The 18,511-nt window shown below is 40.1% G+C and overlaps 1 protein-coding gene across 2 annotated transcripts in view; it reads right to left on the bottom strand.

Moving 5' to 3' along the window:
* Nucleotides 1–18,511, bottom strand: part of RB195_003638 (uncharacterized protein) — a gene marked incomplete at both ends in the record, with an annotated part of 44,358 nt that overhangs the window by 12,426 nt on the left and 13,421 nt on the right. The window contains 36 exons of one of the 2 annotated variants that reach the window (XM_064201376.1): nt 57–236; nt 357–456; nt 527–738; nt 825–938; nt 997–1,161; nt 1,220–1,306; nt 1,368–1,457; nt 1,515–1,578; nt 2,270–2,362; nt 2,413–2,588; nt 2,873–3,008; nt 3,569–3,705; nt 3,781–3,883; nt 3,945–4,135; nt 4,208–4,324; nt 4,383–4,472; nt 4,592–4,692; nt 4,751–4,841; nt 4,912–5,058; nt 5,127–5,225; nt 5,288–5,468; nt 5,540–5,661; nt 5,719–5,876; nt 5,941–6,042; nt 6,184–6,290; nt 6,353–6,498; nt 6,555–6,712; nt 6,794–6,929; nt 6,986–7,149; nt 7,632–7,774; nt 7,845–7,977; nt 11,515–11,601; nt 11,896–11,958; nt 13,096–13,283; nt 16,495–16,589; nt 17,366–17,446. In XM_064201376.1, coding sequence (XP_064057255.1) covers nt 57–236; nt 357–456; nt 527–738; nt 825–938; nt 997–1,161; nt 1,220–1,306; nt 1,368–1,457; nt 1,515–1,578; nt 2,270–2,362; nt 2,413–2,588; nt 2,873–3,008; nt 3,569–3,705; nt 3,781–3,883; nt 3,945–4,135; nt 4,208–4,324; nt 4,383–4,472; nt 4,592–4,692; nt 4,751–4,841; nt 4,912–5,058; nt 5,127–5,225; nt 5,288–5,468; nt 5,540–5,661; nt 5,719–5,876; nt 5,941–6,042; nt 6,184–6,290; nt 6,353–6,498; nt 6,555–6,712; nt 6,794–6,929; nt 6,986–7,149; nt 7,632–7,774; nt 7,845–7,977; nt 11,515–11,601; nt 11,896–11,958; nt 13,096–13,283; nt 16,495–16,589; nt 17,366–17,446 — 4,557 coding nt within the window. Of the gene's footprint in view, nt 1–56; nt 237–356; nt 457–526; nt 739–824; nt 939–996; nt 1,162–1,219; nt 1,307–1,367; nt 1,579–2,269; nt 2,363–2,412; nt 2,589–2,872; nt 3,009–3,568; nt 3,706–3,780; nt 3,884–3,944; nt 4,136–4,207; nt 4,325–4,382; nt 4,473–4,591; nt 4,693–4,750; nt 4,842–4,911; nt 5,059–5,126; nt 5,226–5,287; nt 5,469–5,539; nt 5,662–5,718; nt 5,877–5,940; nt 6,043–6,183; nt 6,291–6,352; nt 6,499–6,554; nt 6,713–6,793; nt 6,930–6,985; nt 7,150–7,631; nt 7,775–7,844; nt 7,978–11,514; nt 11,602–11,895; nt 11,959–13,095; nt 13,284–16,494; nt 16,590–17,365; nt 17,447–18,511 lie in introns of both variants that reach the window. The other variant, XM_064201374.1, reaches the window with a different exon arrangement.

Here is an 18,511-nt window from a genome sequence, read left to right as displayed (position 1 = left end):
CAAAAAGATCAAATTTAATAAAATTTGCACAGATTGATGATCAATGAATTTCGAACCTTATCTTTTGCCATCTGTAGATGAGCGAATGGTCGTCTTGGTGTTACAACTTTCAACACACTCTTCGGAGATGAAGGAAATTGCTCCTCAGCAGACGTCTTTATGACATCTCCAAGGGTTTTCGAAGCAAAATCTTCAGTGGTGTTTTCGAATCCATTATCAAAATGGACTCTACGAAGCTGAAAACAACAACAGTATCAACAAATACTTTACGAAATCTCAACTTGTGTAGCATTACATTTTCTATAGAAACAACAGTACGGTAATTTTCTTTATTCACACTCAAACAAAAAACTTACTTTTTTCTCTGCAGTAGACGGGCTATTCGCCTTTTTTAGTATCCCAGGTGTACCAGTTATTCTCTGTATTACAGAGGGTGTCACAGCAGAAGCAACCTTCCTGAGAAAAAAAAAAGAAACAAAAATTCAACACGTTTATTTAGAAGTGGTAGAAACAGTAAGAGGCTTACTCAGAGTCTCCTGTAACTTTTTCGGGTGATTCATCGGCTTCATAGGCTTTGTTTTGTCCGCACAATTCCTCATCAAGATTCATTGGCTCTAGGGTGGTCAAAACTTCGCCTATTTCACGAAGAGGCAGCATGTCTTCCTCATGATTGACCGCACAGCGAACTTCAGCAACATCGCCGAGTTTTTCCAATTCATCTACAGTCTGTGTTGCATCCTTGAAAATAAGCAGCATGATGTCAAGGAAAAGAGATGAAGCTGAGCTAAAGAAAACGAAGAGAGACTCAGTAAGCATCTATTTACCTCCACTGTGCTTAGTCTCACTTTAGAACCTCTAGACATTCTACGAGGTTTTTCTTTTTCAGCACTCTTTAAAAGACTTCTTCGCTTCCTTGCAACATACTTCGTCGGAGTTCCCTAAATAGCGTCTGGGTAAGAAATGAATAGAATTCCCTAAGTCAACAGTACTGTCTACCTTCTTTTGAGTTCGACGAGATCGTAAAGGGTTCTCCTCTTTTTTGCCCACGTCTGTTTCGCTTTCCGCTGATAACTCGGCAGAAGCTTCACCGCTTGATCCTATAGAGTCTTCGCTTTCCAGATTTGGCTCAACCATTTTAATAGATACGGGACAATCACTCATCTGAATAGCTCGACGGATTTGAAGTAAAAATAGATACACGCTTTATTAGCAACTCCACCTCTTCAACACTTTCTGAACTGTCACCGGTGGCACCATCGTCAGAAGGGAACTCATTATCGTTCGGGTTGCTTTCACTAGTATCTGCCTGTAAACAAGAAAAAAAGCCAGCAGTATTCGCGAGCAAAGCACTAAAAAGAATGACACACTTTATCGAAATCCAGCTTGATCTTTGTTTTTCTCCTTGAGCTTGCGCCAGCCGAACTATCACTGTCAGCCGCAATATCTACAGTGTTCTCCTGCACTAGCACTGGTTCACAAATCATGATCTGTTCCACCTCTTGGGAATTGCTAACTTTTCGCTTGGTTGATTCTTCTTTGACTTCGGCTAGAGAAGCTGGGAAGGCGGTGTCCAAGGAACTGAAAAAAAGCCATACTACCGAAGGACACTTACATTTAAAATGTCCTCAAATAAGAAAAAAAACTTTCTGTTTCGAAGGGGAAACCAATAAACTCAGTCCAATAAACGCTTTTTTTGTGTTTTCATTTAATTGCGTATTCATGAAAACTAATAGGATTCAAATTCTCCGTTAGAATTGTGTACTTCAATTTCTCGCGATGTGCTATTCACAGAAGTGAATCCCAACGAACGCAATTCATCCACACAGATTTACGGCACAGATTTCGGCCCAAGTAGTATAGTGGTTAGTACTCCACGTTGTGGCCGTGGCGACACAGGTTCGATTCCTGTCTTGGGCATTGTTTTGCAATTCCAAACCTGTGCCACAGCGACGCAAATTTCATTACTCTTCGCATTTTTCATCTCAAACATAGCAAATAGAGCGGCTAATTGAACAAAGATAGAAATAAACACTTCTCCCATCTTAATTTACAAATAGACAACACAAAAAATCAGTGTATACCAGTGGACAACACTTCATTGGGTTTCATTTCCATTGTTTCAGTTCCCTTATTTTCACTACCTCTATACATTAACCAACCATATCTCAGAGGTGCAACCACATCCGTCTTTTTTGTGTTTTTATGTGACTCGGTACAACTAGAATACTTGGTTTCTCTGACAAAAAAATTAAATCCCAGCAAAACTTACGTAGACTGTGATGAATCTAGGTCAAACGTCTTCTCTATGTTTTTAATTACAGCCAATTGTTGGGAATCTTCATCCAAAAACGGCATGCGGTCCCTAAGTAAAACAAGATGAGATAAGAAGAGAGACAGTCTGAGACTTCGCACCTCTTTTCGCTAAAGATTTCCTTTTGCCGATCTGTTAACTTCATTTTCTTCGCTGATTCGCTCGGAGCTATGGGCACATAGTCAACTGAATCCTCTTCAAGCAAACCGACGAAGTTACGTCTTTTCGTTCTTGGTGTGCTATCACGAGTTGGGGTGCTTCTTAGCCCCTGTTCAGACTGAAATTTTAAGGTACATTTCATTTCGAAACCTAGATAGAATCATAAGAGGAAGAATAGACAGGAGTGGTAGTTATCCGTCTATTCTGACTGGAAATCAACAAATGACATGCAAATTAAAAGTGCGAAATTATTGTTGCTTAGTGTAGAAGAATTCAAATACAAAAGTTCCAAAAACTGACAAACAGAATGAAATTACCTTTTTTGGGCAGTAAACTTCATCAAACACCTTTTAAGAAGAAGATTAGTCCGTTAATTACGTCTGTAGAGAAACAACTGCTCACACTTTTCTTGATGAATGGCGAAGGTGGCAAGGTTTTAAGAGGTTTTTCTTCTTCGGGAAAAACTATATCTTCCCGAGCACTTTTCTTCTTAGGAGTTCCCCCATCCGCTGAGGTATCAACTGGCGACCGCTTAGTGCTGCAAACAGTGTCTGTGGGATGACTAATATGCCATATATGGCTCATTGAAGGCAACGTATCACGAAATTTTCGACGGGATCTCCGTTCGAGTAGATAACGGTTAGGATCACTCTCAATCCCCTCGCAATACAACAAATACAACTCAATGAGTAGCAGAAGGCCCCCAACGCACAATCGGGTAGCGCATCTATTCCCCGCAAGGCTACCCGCAGAGTTCAGAGCCGAGCAGGCTCGGTTTCGGCGGCGCGGTTCGGCGGCTCTGCGCTTCGATGGTTATTGACTACTCACAACAGTGCGCTCAATAACCACCAAAACACAGAGCCGCCAAACCGCGTCACCCGGTCGGATCTGAACTCTTCGGGGAGTCTAATAAATTGCATCGTTGGGTTGAGGAAAACACAAAGGGCTACTGTACACATTCCTTAGGATTTGCGTGCAGGGGCGCAATTACTCTCCCACTCATGAACTACACCCCCTACCACCACCTATTCGATAAGAGATCCCAGCATCGAAAATCTATTTATAGGAAGCCTTTAACTGAAGCCATATAAAATATACCGTCTCCTTCCACCTCTGGACGAGTTAGTGTTTATTGAGTCGCCACATGTAGAATCTTCATCCTTCTGCACTTCCCCGTTAACTTTATCTTTTACGTTCCGTCCACTACGCGAATTGGTCGCCGAATCAGAAGGACTCTGCATAAATGTAGACATCAATTCTACCTTTAAAAAAAAGCTATCTCGTACAAATTATCGGCTGCGAAGCCCCACCTCCAGCTCTCTGTATTCGTTAATGTCACTACTACTCAATGACTTCCTAGACAAACCAGGGGCATAAATCACACGTTTCTGAACTAGAGTGGTGAGCACTTTCCTGAATGGTCATCAGAAATTATTTGGAACTCTATATCACTAGGTAAGATTTTTAACCAAACCTGAACTCCTTAGAATATGTAAGCGATTTGGAACCAGCAAACGTTTTGTTCCATAATTCGGCGGCAGAAACACGAAGTTTGGAGCGTTTGCCGCTTAATCCCCCCAACAGCCGGGCCAAGAATGGTTCACATCCAGCCAAAAGGCTGTCATCGAAAGGACCAGCAACCTTTGTCTTCACAAGTTCTAATATCTGTCGAAAAGAATCACGCCACGTAGAGCAAAGTAACAGGAAATTTCGAAAGTAATTCCAAAATCAGCTCACCGAAAGATAGGACTTTAGAGCGGCTTGAGAAACCTCTTTGAAGCGAACGTCATCACCGAAGAATTTGGGGTACATATCTTTGAGGAGGTCGGACAGTGCAACAAACAAGTTACGCACCTATGAAGAAAGTTTATAAAGTATGAAAAAAATACAGGACTGATGGATAAGTATTCACCACATCTGGTCTTGCCACCTCTTTGAAAATCCTTTCGCACACGTTAGCGATGGCCAAGAGACTGTCTTGTGTTGATCGGGGAAGCTTTCCCTGGAAAGATTAAAAGTTTTCCTCGGAAAAAAGGAACACTTTGGGAGGTGACATTTACCACGAATTGATGGGAAAATGAGATAAGACAACGAAAAAAAAAAACACAGAAGAATTCAAACCTCGGTTGAATCAACCAATTCGATGAGCTTTTTCGCGACTACCTTTAGCGGATCCACAAGACCAGAAATTTCTCCAAGTGCATTAAATTCAAGAGAGGACCCTGCAGAATAATCTCTTCTAATTTACGATATAATTACTCGAATATTGGAAACAGGGACCAGAAAATAGTCCGTTTTGATTGAAAAGCTTGAACGGATAGACGTCAACAATAGATGTGAGTGCAGAAACATAAATGTTGCAACAACACAGCTGAAAAATTAACACCAATGGAGGTTTAATTTTCACGTCAACGAAAAGCCGGAGCAGACTAATTACTTACTGATTCAGGTGGAATTAAATCCTCAAAGATACCACGAAGAACCATGTCGGCGCCGCCACCAAATTCATGCCTTATGGTTGTTTGCGCTTCTGCATATAAAAGCTCAAATGCTGAGCAACACTTCTCTATCAAACCTGGATCTACTTCCTAAATTTCAAGGCTGCCGGACATACAGAGAAATCCCTCCAACACGAAAAAGTAGAAACAAGCCTCACATCATTAACACGATTTGCGATCTTAAAGACTAGTCTCAAAACTCCAAATGTCGTTGGATAATCCGGCTCAATTATATTACCTTCGTTGATGTCATCAGTCTGAAAAGAGAGACAGAGAGATTAGCTTAGTGATAATGAATAAAACTAGTCCTCCGGTTCACCTCTCTGACGTAATCCTTGACAATACTAGCAAGATGAGCCCATGCCTTCAGTAATGACACAGTCTCAAAACGGTTTGGATGTTCATTTATCAAATCAGTCAACTCATCGGCACGTCTCAGAATGATGCAAGGACTTTCGAATAGAGCATGAATGGTTTCAGCCACAACTTCTATGAGTTTGCTTAAAAAACAGTCCCTTACAAAAAAAAAACACACACACACTAATTTAGAACAACAAGAAAATGAATCTACCTAATCTCTCCATCTGCAGAATTCTCCAAAACCGCTTCAAGTATCTTCATTCCAGGCCAATCATCAGCGGTGTACGCATTCATAGAGAGATCTTTTGGCTTGAACAGTTGGCAAAGTGCGGACTGAATGAGAATGAATAAATACTAGAAAGATTTTGTTCAAAGTAGCGGACTACTTACCTCTAATTCTTTCATATTATAGTAATTCTCATCGATCCAAGCCTTTATTTGCAAGAAAAGCAATTTTGATTGTGATTGCTTCACGGCAGTTTCCTCAATGCATCCAATACGCTCAGCAAGCACAGCAAAACAAGAACATATGGTATGTAATTGCTTCTCTAAATGGTCAAATAGTCAAAAGTGAATTCATTTTGTAGGAATTTCTAAAATAAAACAGCAAACCATCCACAATTCCAGCTAAACGAATCATTTGCCCCAAAAAGATGGTGTACTTCTGAATGAGTAAGGGATTTTTACCGCAGACAGGAACGCACTCAACGAGTTCTAAAGAAGAATGAAATTATCTAGTTCAAGTTTCATGTGTAGATGAGTCATCTGCGAAAAAAAATTGAAAATGTTAAACACAATTTCACAACAATTTTTGTACAACACAATTTTTTAAGCTACAATTATGCATAATCATACCTTTGTCACCATCGTTGTGCGCTACTCCTAGGAGTGAACAAATCAGCGGAAGAATATGTGATGCAGATTCTTCGAAAGCACGATAGGGTCTGCCGTCCAGAAGATAACTAAAATCCATAACAGTGAATCTCCTTAGCACAGAGTTCATAGCTTATTGATAAGATCTCACTCCAAATGTGATGGTGGGCTGCAAGTAAGTACAAGATCGGTAGATTTCAGATGTATTGATCGTTTTAACTTGTCTTGAATGTCTTCAGTAGCAGTTATTACTACGGCAGCTCTTCCCGCCAAAAAACGAAGAAAACATATAATCAGCTGAAAGAAAGATCTAAAGTTCAAACATCTCAGAGACAGCAAACTATGTATAATACCTCTTCGAAGTGTTCATCGAGGACGTCCTTAAAAGCTTTGATCAAGGCTAGATACCCATTAATAATCGGCTTTGCACTTCTCAGTTTGTTGATCATTGTACGGGAGCGTAATGGTTTGCAGAACATTGGGATCAGTTTGTTCAATTTGTTACGACCCCCTTGAAGTTTAGAAGTAAATTTAGAAAATAATGAAAGGATGAAGGTGACCATCAACCAAGTTCATAAAAGGAAATACTGACCAGGCGTTGATTTCGAACCAACAAAAGCAATTAAGTCTATCCATTTATTTAAGCAAACCTCCACTACATCACCATCCAAGGAACTGAACCAGTGTTCCATTGGAAGAAAAATATCGTTCCATTCATTACTCAAAAGCTAAAAAGTCTAACAAGCTTAGATATTCAACTAAATGTTGAAAAAATCAAACACACCTTAAAATCAGAACTGGACAGGAATAGTTTGGACGAGGAGAGCCATAAATGAGCACCAAATTGTTTAACCTCTTCAGAAGATAGTCCTTTGAAGAACCGAACAAGATCAACCCATTTCGATGCTAATCCGGACTTCAAGTTGAAGCGATGATTTGATGGTCTACCTCAAAATAGGGAAAAGTAGTATGAAACAGGTGAAAAAACTATGAAAATTTGGCAGCTATTCTTCAATCAGAAAGAAATGAAAATAAAACAGATACTGAAGCAAGAATATTACTGGAAAACATAGAGGGCAAAGTGAGTGGTGTTGATCTATCCGTTTGGTATCCGCAAACGCTTTTGGCTTCAGTTCAGTGTCGTCTGAGGTTTATGAACGCTTTTGACTGTTTTGAATAATGATCTACGCGAGCAAGTAATGTATCCTATCAGTGCTTTAATCATCACAAACAAGTCTTGTACCAATTTATCGACTCCGGTGAGATAAAAACGGGTCTGCTTGGATTAGGACGATTTCGAGCCGACGATCATGCAGTCGCAACGGAATTTCTCACTATAGCTGTCAGTTAAAAGACATTTTAAAAGTATTCATTTACCCACCACAGACTGAGAGAAACTTAAAAATCCCGCCACTACGACAAGAAAATACCTGATGCAACAAATCTGGCGATTTTATCGAAAACTTGGCCCACAAGAATGAGATCCGTTGATGAGTACTTGGTGTTATTAGTAACATCCACGAAACATCCAATAAAACGTTCACTGTGAATATGTTTGGTTATGTCGTTGAAACTGGAACAAAGAACCATTAAAGCGAATAAAATAAAATAAAATTAGGCACGAAAAACTTTGATCTCCTTACAGTTTCTCATTTTCGTTCAAGAAGTAAAATGTAAGCAGTGAATCTATTCTCCTAAGGAGATCCAGGTTAGCATTGTTCTGGGAAGGACTAGAGAACGTCAGTGCAGCCTGACCCATTTTGCCCATTATTATGCCTGGAATAAAGAAGTTATATTCAATCTTAACTAATAGAAAACAGCCAACATGCAGAAACTACTGTGAATATCAATGGGAACGAGACTTTCCCACAAAGTAGCGATTTGAATCAAATCTTTCGCGGCTAGTCACCACAGGATAGCGGTGGAGCGCAGAATTCAGGTGAACTCAATCATATGTTTACAAAATTCTACTATATAAACATCGCGGAACTTGAGGGGGTTTGGTATTCTAGTGATTTCGTTGATTTTAATCAGCTATAGGTAATTCTGAACGCAAATTTTTTGTTCAGAAGTAATTAAAAGACCTTAGCACGGTTAAATGCTTGCGTTTACTTATCTAACCTGGCTCACCTCGGCTAAAGTCTCTCCGCGGATCTCAGTAACAATTTTTCCCATACAAAGCAGTGTTAGCCTGATACACACTCAAGGGCACTCAGAGGCGCCCTTATTTCTCGAAGTAAATAATCAAATCAATAGGGCCCTAGGGCCTAGCGTTAGTCTTAGAGCATCTATGACATGTAAACCTAAGTTACTAAGAGAAGAAAGTATGGAAGAGCTTCGGGAAATAAGGGCGCCAGTGAGTACCCACCCTGCTCCCCCTAACGACACCTTCCTCTAGTTCCCACGCTCTTGTACCTTGGGACCTCGCTACCGTTCTTTCTGTTTTCTGTTATTATGTTTACGAGGGTTCTAGGTGGATTCTGTATCATCTGGACGGCTTGATTTTCACCACTTTGATAAGCGGAATGGGAGAAAGGTTGAAGCTGTAACCTAAATGCAGTATCAGTATCAGTGACTACTTCAAGGGAGTATTTCACATTCTGTGGACGGTTATAGTATTCGTTTAGGATATAAATCAAATTATAAATTACATCAATCAATCAGACATCAGATTTTTCGAGGAGAAAAATCGAATCCATCCAAAACTGCTTTTCATGGCTAACCTACGCCTTCCCAATCGGGAAAACCGTTGCAGTTCGGAACACCGACGTAAGGCTGCCCGCAGAGTTCACAGCCGCGCGGGTCTGCTCTTGATGGTTATTGAGCGCCCGCAATCGCGCACTCAATAACCACCAAACAGCCAGGCGGCGCCGCCAGCGCGGCTGTGAACTCTGCGGGCAGCCTAACATGAAACTTAAAGGCAGCATACCACGAATCTGGGGCGGTACGGATTTTAGATGAAGTATTCGTATACAGGATCGTGGATCGTAGATTATGGAGAGAGGGGTGATTCCGTTCATTTCTTCCTAATTGCCGTAGAAGACGGCCCGGAAGATACGGCTTCAAGCGCTCCGGCGCACTATTTTCTACAATGAGTTCGATTGGAGCGCGCCAGCCTTGTGCACGCTCCGCATCTTCCGGACCATTTTTTACGGCAATTAGGAAGAAATGGACGAATCACTCTCCTCCCCATAATCTACTATGCCGTATAGGAATACTCCACCTGAAATCCGCGCTATCTCAGATTCGTGGTATGCTGCCTTTAAATCTAAACGCAGCTCTTGTAAAAAAAAGAGAAGGAATTCGAACAATTTTAGAAATTGCTCAAAATTGAGTAACGCGTCACAGGAAAAGCATTTTTGAAATAGTTCTGAAATGGTTGCCAGCACGTCTAGGGGAATCGATTTCGAGTAATTTAGAAAATAAGTGCATTTGAGCGAAGCATTGAGCAAATTTGGCATATGAAAGCTTTCAAAAAAAGTAGGACTTTTGTTGCGAAGGAGTTTTGGTGATTGACCAAAAGCTTAATTTCAATAAATGAATAAACTTCGAATTCTAAATTCTTTTCGCGAAAACTGCATTCAGATTGGAATTCGACAACACGTTGGTGTTATAGTCGTGTACTATACGTGAAATCACCCCCAAGAAGTCCTCAACGACCTCATCATTGGGTCCCGCCTTTTGGTCCCATCCAGCTGCCTTAGCACCGGGTTACTATTTTGGCAATCCATCGAAATAACGAAAACAGAAGAAACATGAACTGTAAACCAGACTCACCTAGAGTCCCAAGCAAATATACGGCCGCTCGCGCTGCCAGGTGTACGAACAAATGTGTATTTCTGTGCAGGACCACCACTATCGACGTTATAACGTTTGACCTACACATGGAGCATCAAGCAGTTAATGGATTGTGAAGCAAGAGAAATGACAGGGACTCATTCGTCCATTTTCACTAGTAGTTTGAGAATTTCTCGCCAGAATCCACAACGTCATCAAAGCCATTGCTGATATTTCTGTTTCGTGAGCTAGTATAAACCACCATAAACTAGTATAAAAACTACTATTAGAGCCAATATAAACCACTTTAAACCAGTTTTTTTTTCGTTATCTGCCTCATTTCTATGCCTGCCGAGTGATGTTATTAAGCTTTCACGCCATTTTTTTCCGCTCTATGCGTAGTAATTCCCCTCGCGGGACCCCGGTTAATTTGCAAACCTCATTCCTTTCAACGGTGCAGGAACTATTATTTAGAAATAAGGCGCACAATGGAAACGATTATGACGTAAAATGCAGTATATTTGTCCCATAAAAAGATCTATAGGTAAGGAATAGAACTGGATAGAGGCGTTTTGGATCATAGCAGGAAATGCTTATTAAGTAGTACTTCTGTTTAGGCACCTGAAAGTGGCGAAAAATTCGAAAAGTCAAATAAAGGTCCCACATAACGACCTCGTCGCCAAATTAGCAGAAAATATAGACTTTTTTCAACGGAAACAAAGTGGTAGCGTTTCCTGGAAAGAATTCCATATGATGGCTCAACCCAAACTCCAAGTTGTCAGTTGTGGGACCTATGAGCACGCCTTGAAAAAGCAAGGTTTATTTATACAAAGAGAACCATAAGCGACATGAGGTAAAATGAGCAAAAAGCATACAATGAGCAAACTCGATCCCTTTATATCGTAAGTGAGGAATGAATGGTGTCGATTTATTCTTCAGATTTGTTTGTGTTCGCCATCCTTAAAAACAGCACATAGTCAAAACGACCTGAAGCCTGTTGCAGTTTCGTAAGCAGCCGCGCTCGATGCAGCGCGGCGGAGTTAGCGGCTACGATCGAGGTGGGACCTTCGCTTGGTGTAATCAGACTGCAGAAAGGAATAAGGGCTATGCCCTAGTCGCGCCGCTAAAACGTGAGGTTTTGAGAGGTTTTCCGAAGAATCCCGGAATTCTTTCGTCATAGCGCTATAGAATCCTAATTCGTCTCAGCAGTCTAGCTGGAACTAACGAGGGCCCCACCACGAACCCTGCTGCCTATGCAACTGCAACAGGTTCCAGTTCAAATTTTGATCTTCCGATTTTGACTCCACTATAATTATCCAGCAACTAATTTTTAATTATGCTCCCAAAGAAGCTTCTCAAGAGAGGATTCAGACTTTTCAGATATTCACATGTATTTCATTTATCATCAATATACAAACATATCCACGAATCTTTAACACTATCCGGCTAAATGCCTTATGTTGGCATCTAGTCCTGCTACAACAAAAAAGAATCCAAGAAAAAAGAAAAATGTATTATTCAACAATAATATGACACTTTCATAGTATCGTTTTTCTTTTAGGTATATCGGAAGAAACGTTGTCACATCTACAGTAGGCGGAATGATCAAAGCCAAAAACATTCCTGAAAAGTGACGAGAATAATCATCTCTACTTTTTTTTTAATTTCTTTATTCATACAGAAAATGTTCACATCTCTGAATACGGATAACTACAGTCGGTGCCGTGTGCGTTCAACCGAGATGGGCGTGATTGCCATCGATTTTGACATACAGAGAGAAGAGAGAGAGTGTGTGTGCGCGCGCGAGAGGCATAGGAGTGTGCGTTGCGGCAGGCGCGTCACGGTCATCCGGTTGAAGAAATTCGATCCCGACTGTATGTTGTTAGTGAATAAGAAAACTACGAGACGTTCACGCACCTGCTGTGACGCCAATCAACGGCATCAAATCCGCAAGATTCGGGATCAATACTGCCACCACAACTGAAATTTTTGTATATGAGATTTGCATTGGTTTCACGTATAATCTACGGTGAAGTGAATTTATTACTAGTAGTGCTTTCGCTAGTGAACCGCGAACAAACATCAAGACTTTTGCGACTTTTGACCTACGGTAGTTACTATTGGCGTCGCAGCTCTAACAACCCGTAATCCGCTAACATCACGGTTTTATGGCTATCAAGGCGGGAGCTATTGTGGTTTGCTTCTCTGACGTTAATGATCCTTGAGAAATCTGTTTCCTCAGTCATATTTTGCGGGATGACTAGGCGTTTGAGTAAGTAGGTTACATGTGTCTTTGGTTTTCCTGGCTCTGAAGAAGGCAATGACGTCGAAACGTTAGCCAGAACAAAGGTCGATAGCAATTTAGATTCTGTTTTTAAAAAAATAGCGCGAAATTCGCAGAATGCCAAGATTCAGGGTAAGTGGAATTTGGGACTTGTTAGCGAACAATTTATCCATAAACTTAAATACAATAGACTTCCGATTTTAATGCAGCTTTTCAGCTGCATTAAAATCGTTCTCGCATCGAACATGATTGAAATGTGAGATTGTAGTGATTTATGGATTTTTTTAAAGGTGTCACCCCACGAATCTGAGGTAGTACGGATTTCAGGTGGAGTATTCGTATACGGGATAGTAGATTATGGAGAGGGGATGACTCCGTCCATTTCTTCCTAATTACCGTAAAAAAAACGGCCCGGAAAATGCGGGACGCGCACAAGGCTGGCGCGCTCCAATCGAACTCGTTGTAGGAAATAGCGCGCCGGAACGCCCGAAGCCGTATCTTCTGGCCCGTTTTTTTTTACGGAAATTAGGAAGACATAGACGAGATTACGCTTCTCTCCATAATCTATGATCCCGTATACTCCACCTGAAATCCTCCACCTGAAATCCGTAAATCCGGATTCATGGAGTGATGCCTTTAACTATCCAGCATGGTGAATTATGAAAAAATCAAAGAACCGGGAATGATCTATGAAATATTCCTCTTTTATCTTACACTTTATACAGATAAGCTAAGAGTAACATCAAATTAGCTGCTCTTAGCATAATCCCGGATTTGTCTGTGCGTCATCTGGTGGAATTGTGTAGGATATTCATAAATAAAATAGCACTCACATGACACCAGAACAATAGCCGTTCTTAGCACGTAGTCTAATATCAACGTCAGTTTCGCGGTGTCCATAGTTCGACCTTCGGCGAATCTTACCAACGATGGATGAAAGGTTTCAGTCAGAGTATAAAGTTGTAGTAGATATCCACTATAGACTACCAAAGCTAGGAATATCTTCATGGTTATATTTAATCTGAAAAAAATCTCATCGCATACTCTACATAACCAACCTTTCTTCACTTTGTTTCTGTTTTATGCCACACCTGTGGGTGTTTTCAATAAATAAATAATTAAATAAATAAGTAAATAACTTCATAATGTAACGATTCCTTTCCGTTGTTACTCCCAGAAAACTTCTAATTGAACTCTGTTAAATTTGCAATAATATATTTCCTTATCTGTCTATCAAAATTTATTCAAGGATTCATTTATTTGAAAAAATTTAAATTAAAAAAAGAACAGCAACAACTCCTAAGTGCTTTCTTTAGAGTCATAATTTAGTTCCCGTTTTTCAGTTCAATTATCAGACTAAAACACTTCAATTTTGTGATTGACTTTCAGCAATCGAAACAATAATTCCCTTATTATTCCGATAAACTGCTTTTTAAATGACGATTGTTGTTTTGAGTTCATTCAGAAAGTTAATGAAGCGTAAAAAGCACATGAAATTACTAGAAGCATTCAACAAAGTCATTTAAGCTATTATCTTGTATTAGCGGATATGAATTCTGAAAATGCGCGCCTAGTTGGTAGTTATCCATCATTTTATGGAATCCTTTTGCTGTCACCGAGACGACAGTTCCAGTTTTGACAGTATTATCCTTGCGACACGAGATGCAGATATTTTTTTTTTGCTAAAATTATAGGGTTTCTCTAGTTTCTACGATTGTGTATTTCAAAAGAGCTAGTCGCGAAAAACTGAGTCTACTTTGTCCCGACTTATGTAATTAATTTCTTTTAATAATTAGTAATTTCCTTTCTTTTTAATTTTCTTGTACTTAATTTTAGAATTTTAGAAAAGCTCAAGAGCAAAAATGGGTTTTGATCAATTTTTCAGGAATTGAAAAGAAAAAAATCACTTTTCTATTATTTTTCCTCTTTTATCCTCTGCACTAGACCACTTGATCCGACCTAGTCGTTTCATTTTTTTTTCGTTTTTTTTTTTGCCCTTAGCAAGAGTTGTTCTTTCTTTCGTGTTGAACGGCTATTCCAGGCCACACCCTCATCGTCATCTTTTTAGACCACAACTCATTCCTCTCGATAAGACCACCATTAGCTTTTGCAATGGAATTGCTGCATGGAAATATCCATTATCTACGTCCACATATGATTTTTTGCGTTATTCTTCGTCAATCCCATTAGGATTTTAAAATCCTAGGAACCAGGGATATTTTGAGTATTTTCATGCGCCTTTAAGTTATTGAATAGTCCTAATTAAACGGGAATTGTTCAAAGAATTCAGGATCATGTTTTCTCATTCTTTCCCTATGGTTTTTCCTATGCTTTTTCCTATGTGGCTTTGTTCATGAAGCGTCCCGCTTCTTAAAGGCATCACCCCACGAATCTGAGGTGGTGCAGATTTCAGGTGGAGTATTCGTATACGGGATGGGAGACTACGGAGAGGGAGGGATTTTTTTTGCTAATTGCCGTAAAAACGGCCCGGAAGATGCGGCGCCGCACAAGACTGGCGCGCTCCAATCGAACCTCTTGTACAAAATGGTGCGCCAAAACGAATGAGCGTCTTCGCCGTTTTTTACGGCAATTAGGAGAAATGGACGGAATCCCCTCCTCTTTGTTCTCCCTCCTTTTCATACTCCCCTGAAATTGCCCATTCCTTTAATGCACACCTGGATGAGCCAGACACTATAAATGTATTCTTTTAGAGAGAAACATAATGTTTTTGGTGATTTATGTCGTTTTATAGCGTGCTCCACTGCTAATTCGTTTGTTGACAAGTAAGCAACGATGTCATCAAAGATCATTCCGCTCAGGACCTCTACCGCTTGCTATAGCTGTTTCAAGGGGCCATGAAACTCGGTGCAGTTACGTAAGCGTATGCGTTCGAAGAAGTGCAGTGGAGCGTAGCGAATATGATCGAAAGGGACCGTGACGGAGTGCAGCGATGAGTTGAGCTTGCAGGGGTCCCCACTCGACCCTAACCGCTACGCTCCACCGCACCGCATCAAGCGCAGTCGTCTACGCGATTGCACCTGAGCTTCGTGTCGTTTTGACCCGATTGTAGAAGTGATGGAGTTATGACGAGATGGAATGCGAAGAATTTGGGATTGGGTCAAACTGAACGTGGTAAGGATTTCAAAAAGCACTAGAGAGTTTTTCTGGACCATTCAATGAAATGCTTTCTTCTTTGGGTTAACTTTCGTAATGATTCAGTTCCGTATTAATTCGACATTCTCCCAGTACCTCAGTATTTGATTAATTGTTCTCTGCCGCTAGTAGATGCAGGAGTGCAGCAGGTGTTCCCAAGAGATATTTCTCCATAATATTCTATTTGAAACCGCTGGTAACTAATCAATTCTCCTGGAAAAGCTCTGAATTTTTGTCCATCCTAATGGAAGAAGAGGAGAAATTCTCTCGATGAGAAAACAATCCCTATTGTGTACAAATTCATAGCACTTTAAGTTCACCGTTCATGTGATAAAACTTATAATTTTACTGGCTACAGCATTTTGAGCTCGTTCCTTTTATCATCCAATTATTTCACATCATCTTCCAGAATTTATCTTCTAGAAGAAAATTGATGAGATCGTTCTCTAATTGATATCTATTCATTGACATTAGAAAAACATTCAAACTAATAATTAATTAATAAAATTAATAACCTAATTAGCCTAGATACTTTGAATGTTTTTCTGACGTCAATTGATTATTAATTTTATTATTATTCATAATAGTTTAGGTAATGAATGTGGAGAAGTCACAAGGATACTCTTCGGTAACATTTCAATTAAAATTCCTTGTATATTTGCATCAACAAGCCGTATGGACTAAAATCACTTTCTGCAATCACCAAAAAAAAAAAAGAAAAAAAGGAAAAAACATGTGTGGTAGCAGTGTCTGTGATTCGGGCTACATTAACATTTTTCTTTTTCTAATTAGAAGTTTATTTTCTAGAATTTTCTTTTCTTTAAATACAAAATTGAAACATTCAGGAGAGAATGTGCTGTCGTCCACTGTTGAACTATTAGGAAACGGCTACTTATTTCCTACGGTAGCTGTTAGCCACGAACACAGCAAATAAAACATGAGCTTCGTTCCCGTTACCTCAAATAATTAAATTTCCTCGTGTTTCTCCCCATATCTACTGTGTTTTATCTTTTGTTGTATCTTTTGTTTTTTATATGTTTTTTTTTGGGTAGAAAATCTTACAGAGTTAGTAGACTTACATTCCGTCGTCCATATTCAGTGTAATACTCTCCTTCACATTTTCCCCATACGTAATATAGCCGAAAAATCCACATGCTACATAGGTAATTGTTACCTGGAATTTGTAATTGAATAGTAATGGAGTAATTGTAATTAGAGCGGTGTTGCGGAATCGGTAAGAGGCTCCGTTGTGACTGCACGATCGATCGGTAGATAGAAACCGCCCTTGAAGGCATCGTATCAGGAAATTGACGTGGTACGAAAACCCCAAGAAAAACGTTCTTGTTGTAGATTACGGAAACACGGATTACGGAAAGCGTGGCTCCGCTCATCCTCTCCTAATTGTCGTAAAAAAGCGGCGTGTAGGAAAGACGGCGTTCTTTCCTACGAAATCAACGTGCCACCTTTGTGCACGCGTCGCATCCATGGTCGAGCGGTCGGAAATCAATGAGGTCTCCTCAACAGCTTTTTCAAGTGAAACCAATGCATAGGCTGCTGGGGAGATCGGAGCGTATCCAAAGGTGCACGTTCCAACGTATCTCGTAGGAACTAATACGGTTTCTACGTCCACGTTTTTTAGGACGGCTATGCGAATTGAGCGGCAACGCTCGTTTCCGTAATGAGCAACCCGAACTCTACGTTTTTGCAAGGGTTTCCATGACAAGTCAATTTCGTTATGCGGTGCCTTTAACCCTAATCGTGAACTAAATAAAACAAATGAAAAACTCCCAAACCAACAAAAAAAAGAGCTCCAATGATTTTTTTTGTGCTTGGTTAGGATCGTCTTCACCGATGGTATGACGCATCATCCCGTTAGAACACACGTTTTACATCAACAGTAAATGAGCTAGAATAAAGAAAACCACAAAAAATTGGAAAAAATAGACATACGAGTGCCATTCCAGTCGATAACACCCCGGTCCAACCACGCATCTCAGATGGGTGTTTCATTCTATTTTCTAGCGGAAGAATCTGAAATTTATAGATTCGAAGTCTTCTCAAAAGATTAACGAGTCAAAAAAAACTTCTACTTTTAACCACGAGTCCTAGAAGGACTCACTTCCGAAGAAAAAGTGAGGTCGAGAGTACATGAATTCACATTATGATAGCCATTTTAAAATCTTCAAGATTTTTAGTTTTCTCTATCTCTTTCCACGTAGAAAAGGAAACCTTGATCCCCTAGCAATTCTGGAATTACAGTGTGGTGACCTGATTTTGAGATGATCTTAGGGGAGAATCCAGCGAGATAGCGCAGATAGTGACGCAAAGAACTAAGACAGCATTTAACCTGGAAGAAGTCTCTCGCCAGCTTACCTGATGAAAATGCAGTGCTTGAAAACCCCAATCCTTGATGCGAACATCGGAGGATAACAGAAATAATGGTAAAAATGGCCGGGGGATTATGTGCGAAGGAAGAAGAAGGCCAAAAGTTATATAATATGTAACGAAAAGGTCGATAACTAGGACCGTCTTTGCAGAAATCCAGGAAACACCTTTCAGCGACGAATAACAGCACATTTTAGTGATTAATGCAGAAATTTTGAATATTTTATTCAATGATCTTTAATAATCGCCGTTGACCGCCCTGATGCTCATGCTCATTGTCGAGAAGTTGGTGAGCATCTTATGAGAAACTGGAATATTGAAAACTGTTGCGAGCGATCTACTTTGCCGAGCATATGGATCGATAGATCGAAAGAATCGAGTCCCAGGTTGCTTGATCTACTTGAGCAACTCGTTGGAGACTATGGGATTTTTTTTAAAAATCCACAATGTTCAATGCTCTTAATAGTGCCTTTGCTTGTTTGTTCGCAGATCTTAGTATGTTAAATATGTGGCTTTTTATTGATCTGCTTGAACTATGACAAAGATTTGTGTTGATTTGTATCAACAGCCTTCGCCAGATCTCAAAAAATAAGCGAATTATCCTCGCAAACGTCTCATCACTCCCACTATGGGATCCAAATGGACCCAAGGTCATTAAAGAACGCATCTGTTGGTGCTTAACCTCATGTGCTGAAACGGTAACGAAGCAAA

Source organism: Necator americanus, chromosome IV (genome assembly GCF_031761385.1).
Source record: "Necator americanus strain Aroian chromosome IV, whole genome shotgun sequence".
In the NCBI taxonomy this organism is placed as follows: domain Eukaryota; kingdom Metazoa; phylum Nematoda; class Chromadorea; order Rhabditida; family Ancylostomatidae; genus Necator; species Necator americanus.
This window is presented reverse-complemented; position numbering and strand designations above follow the sequence as displayed.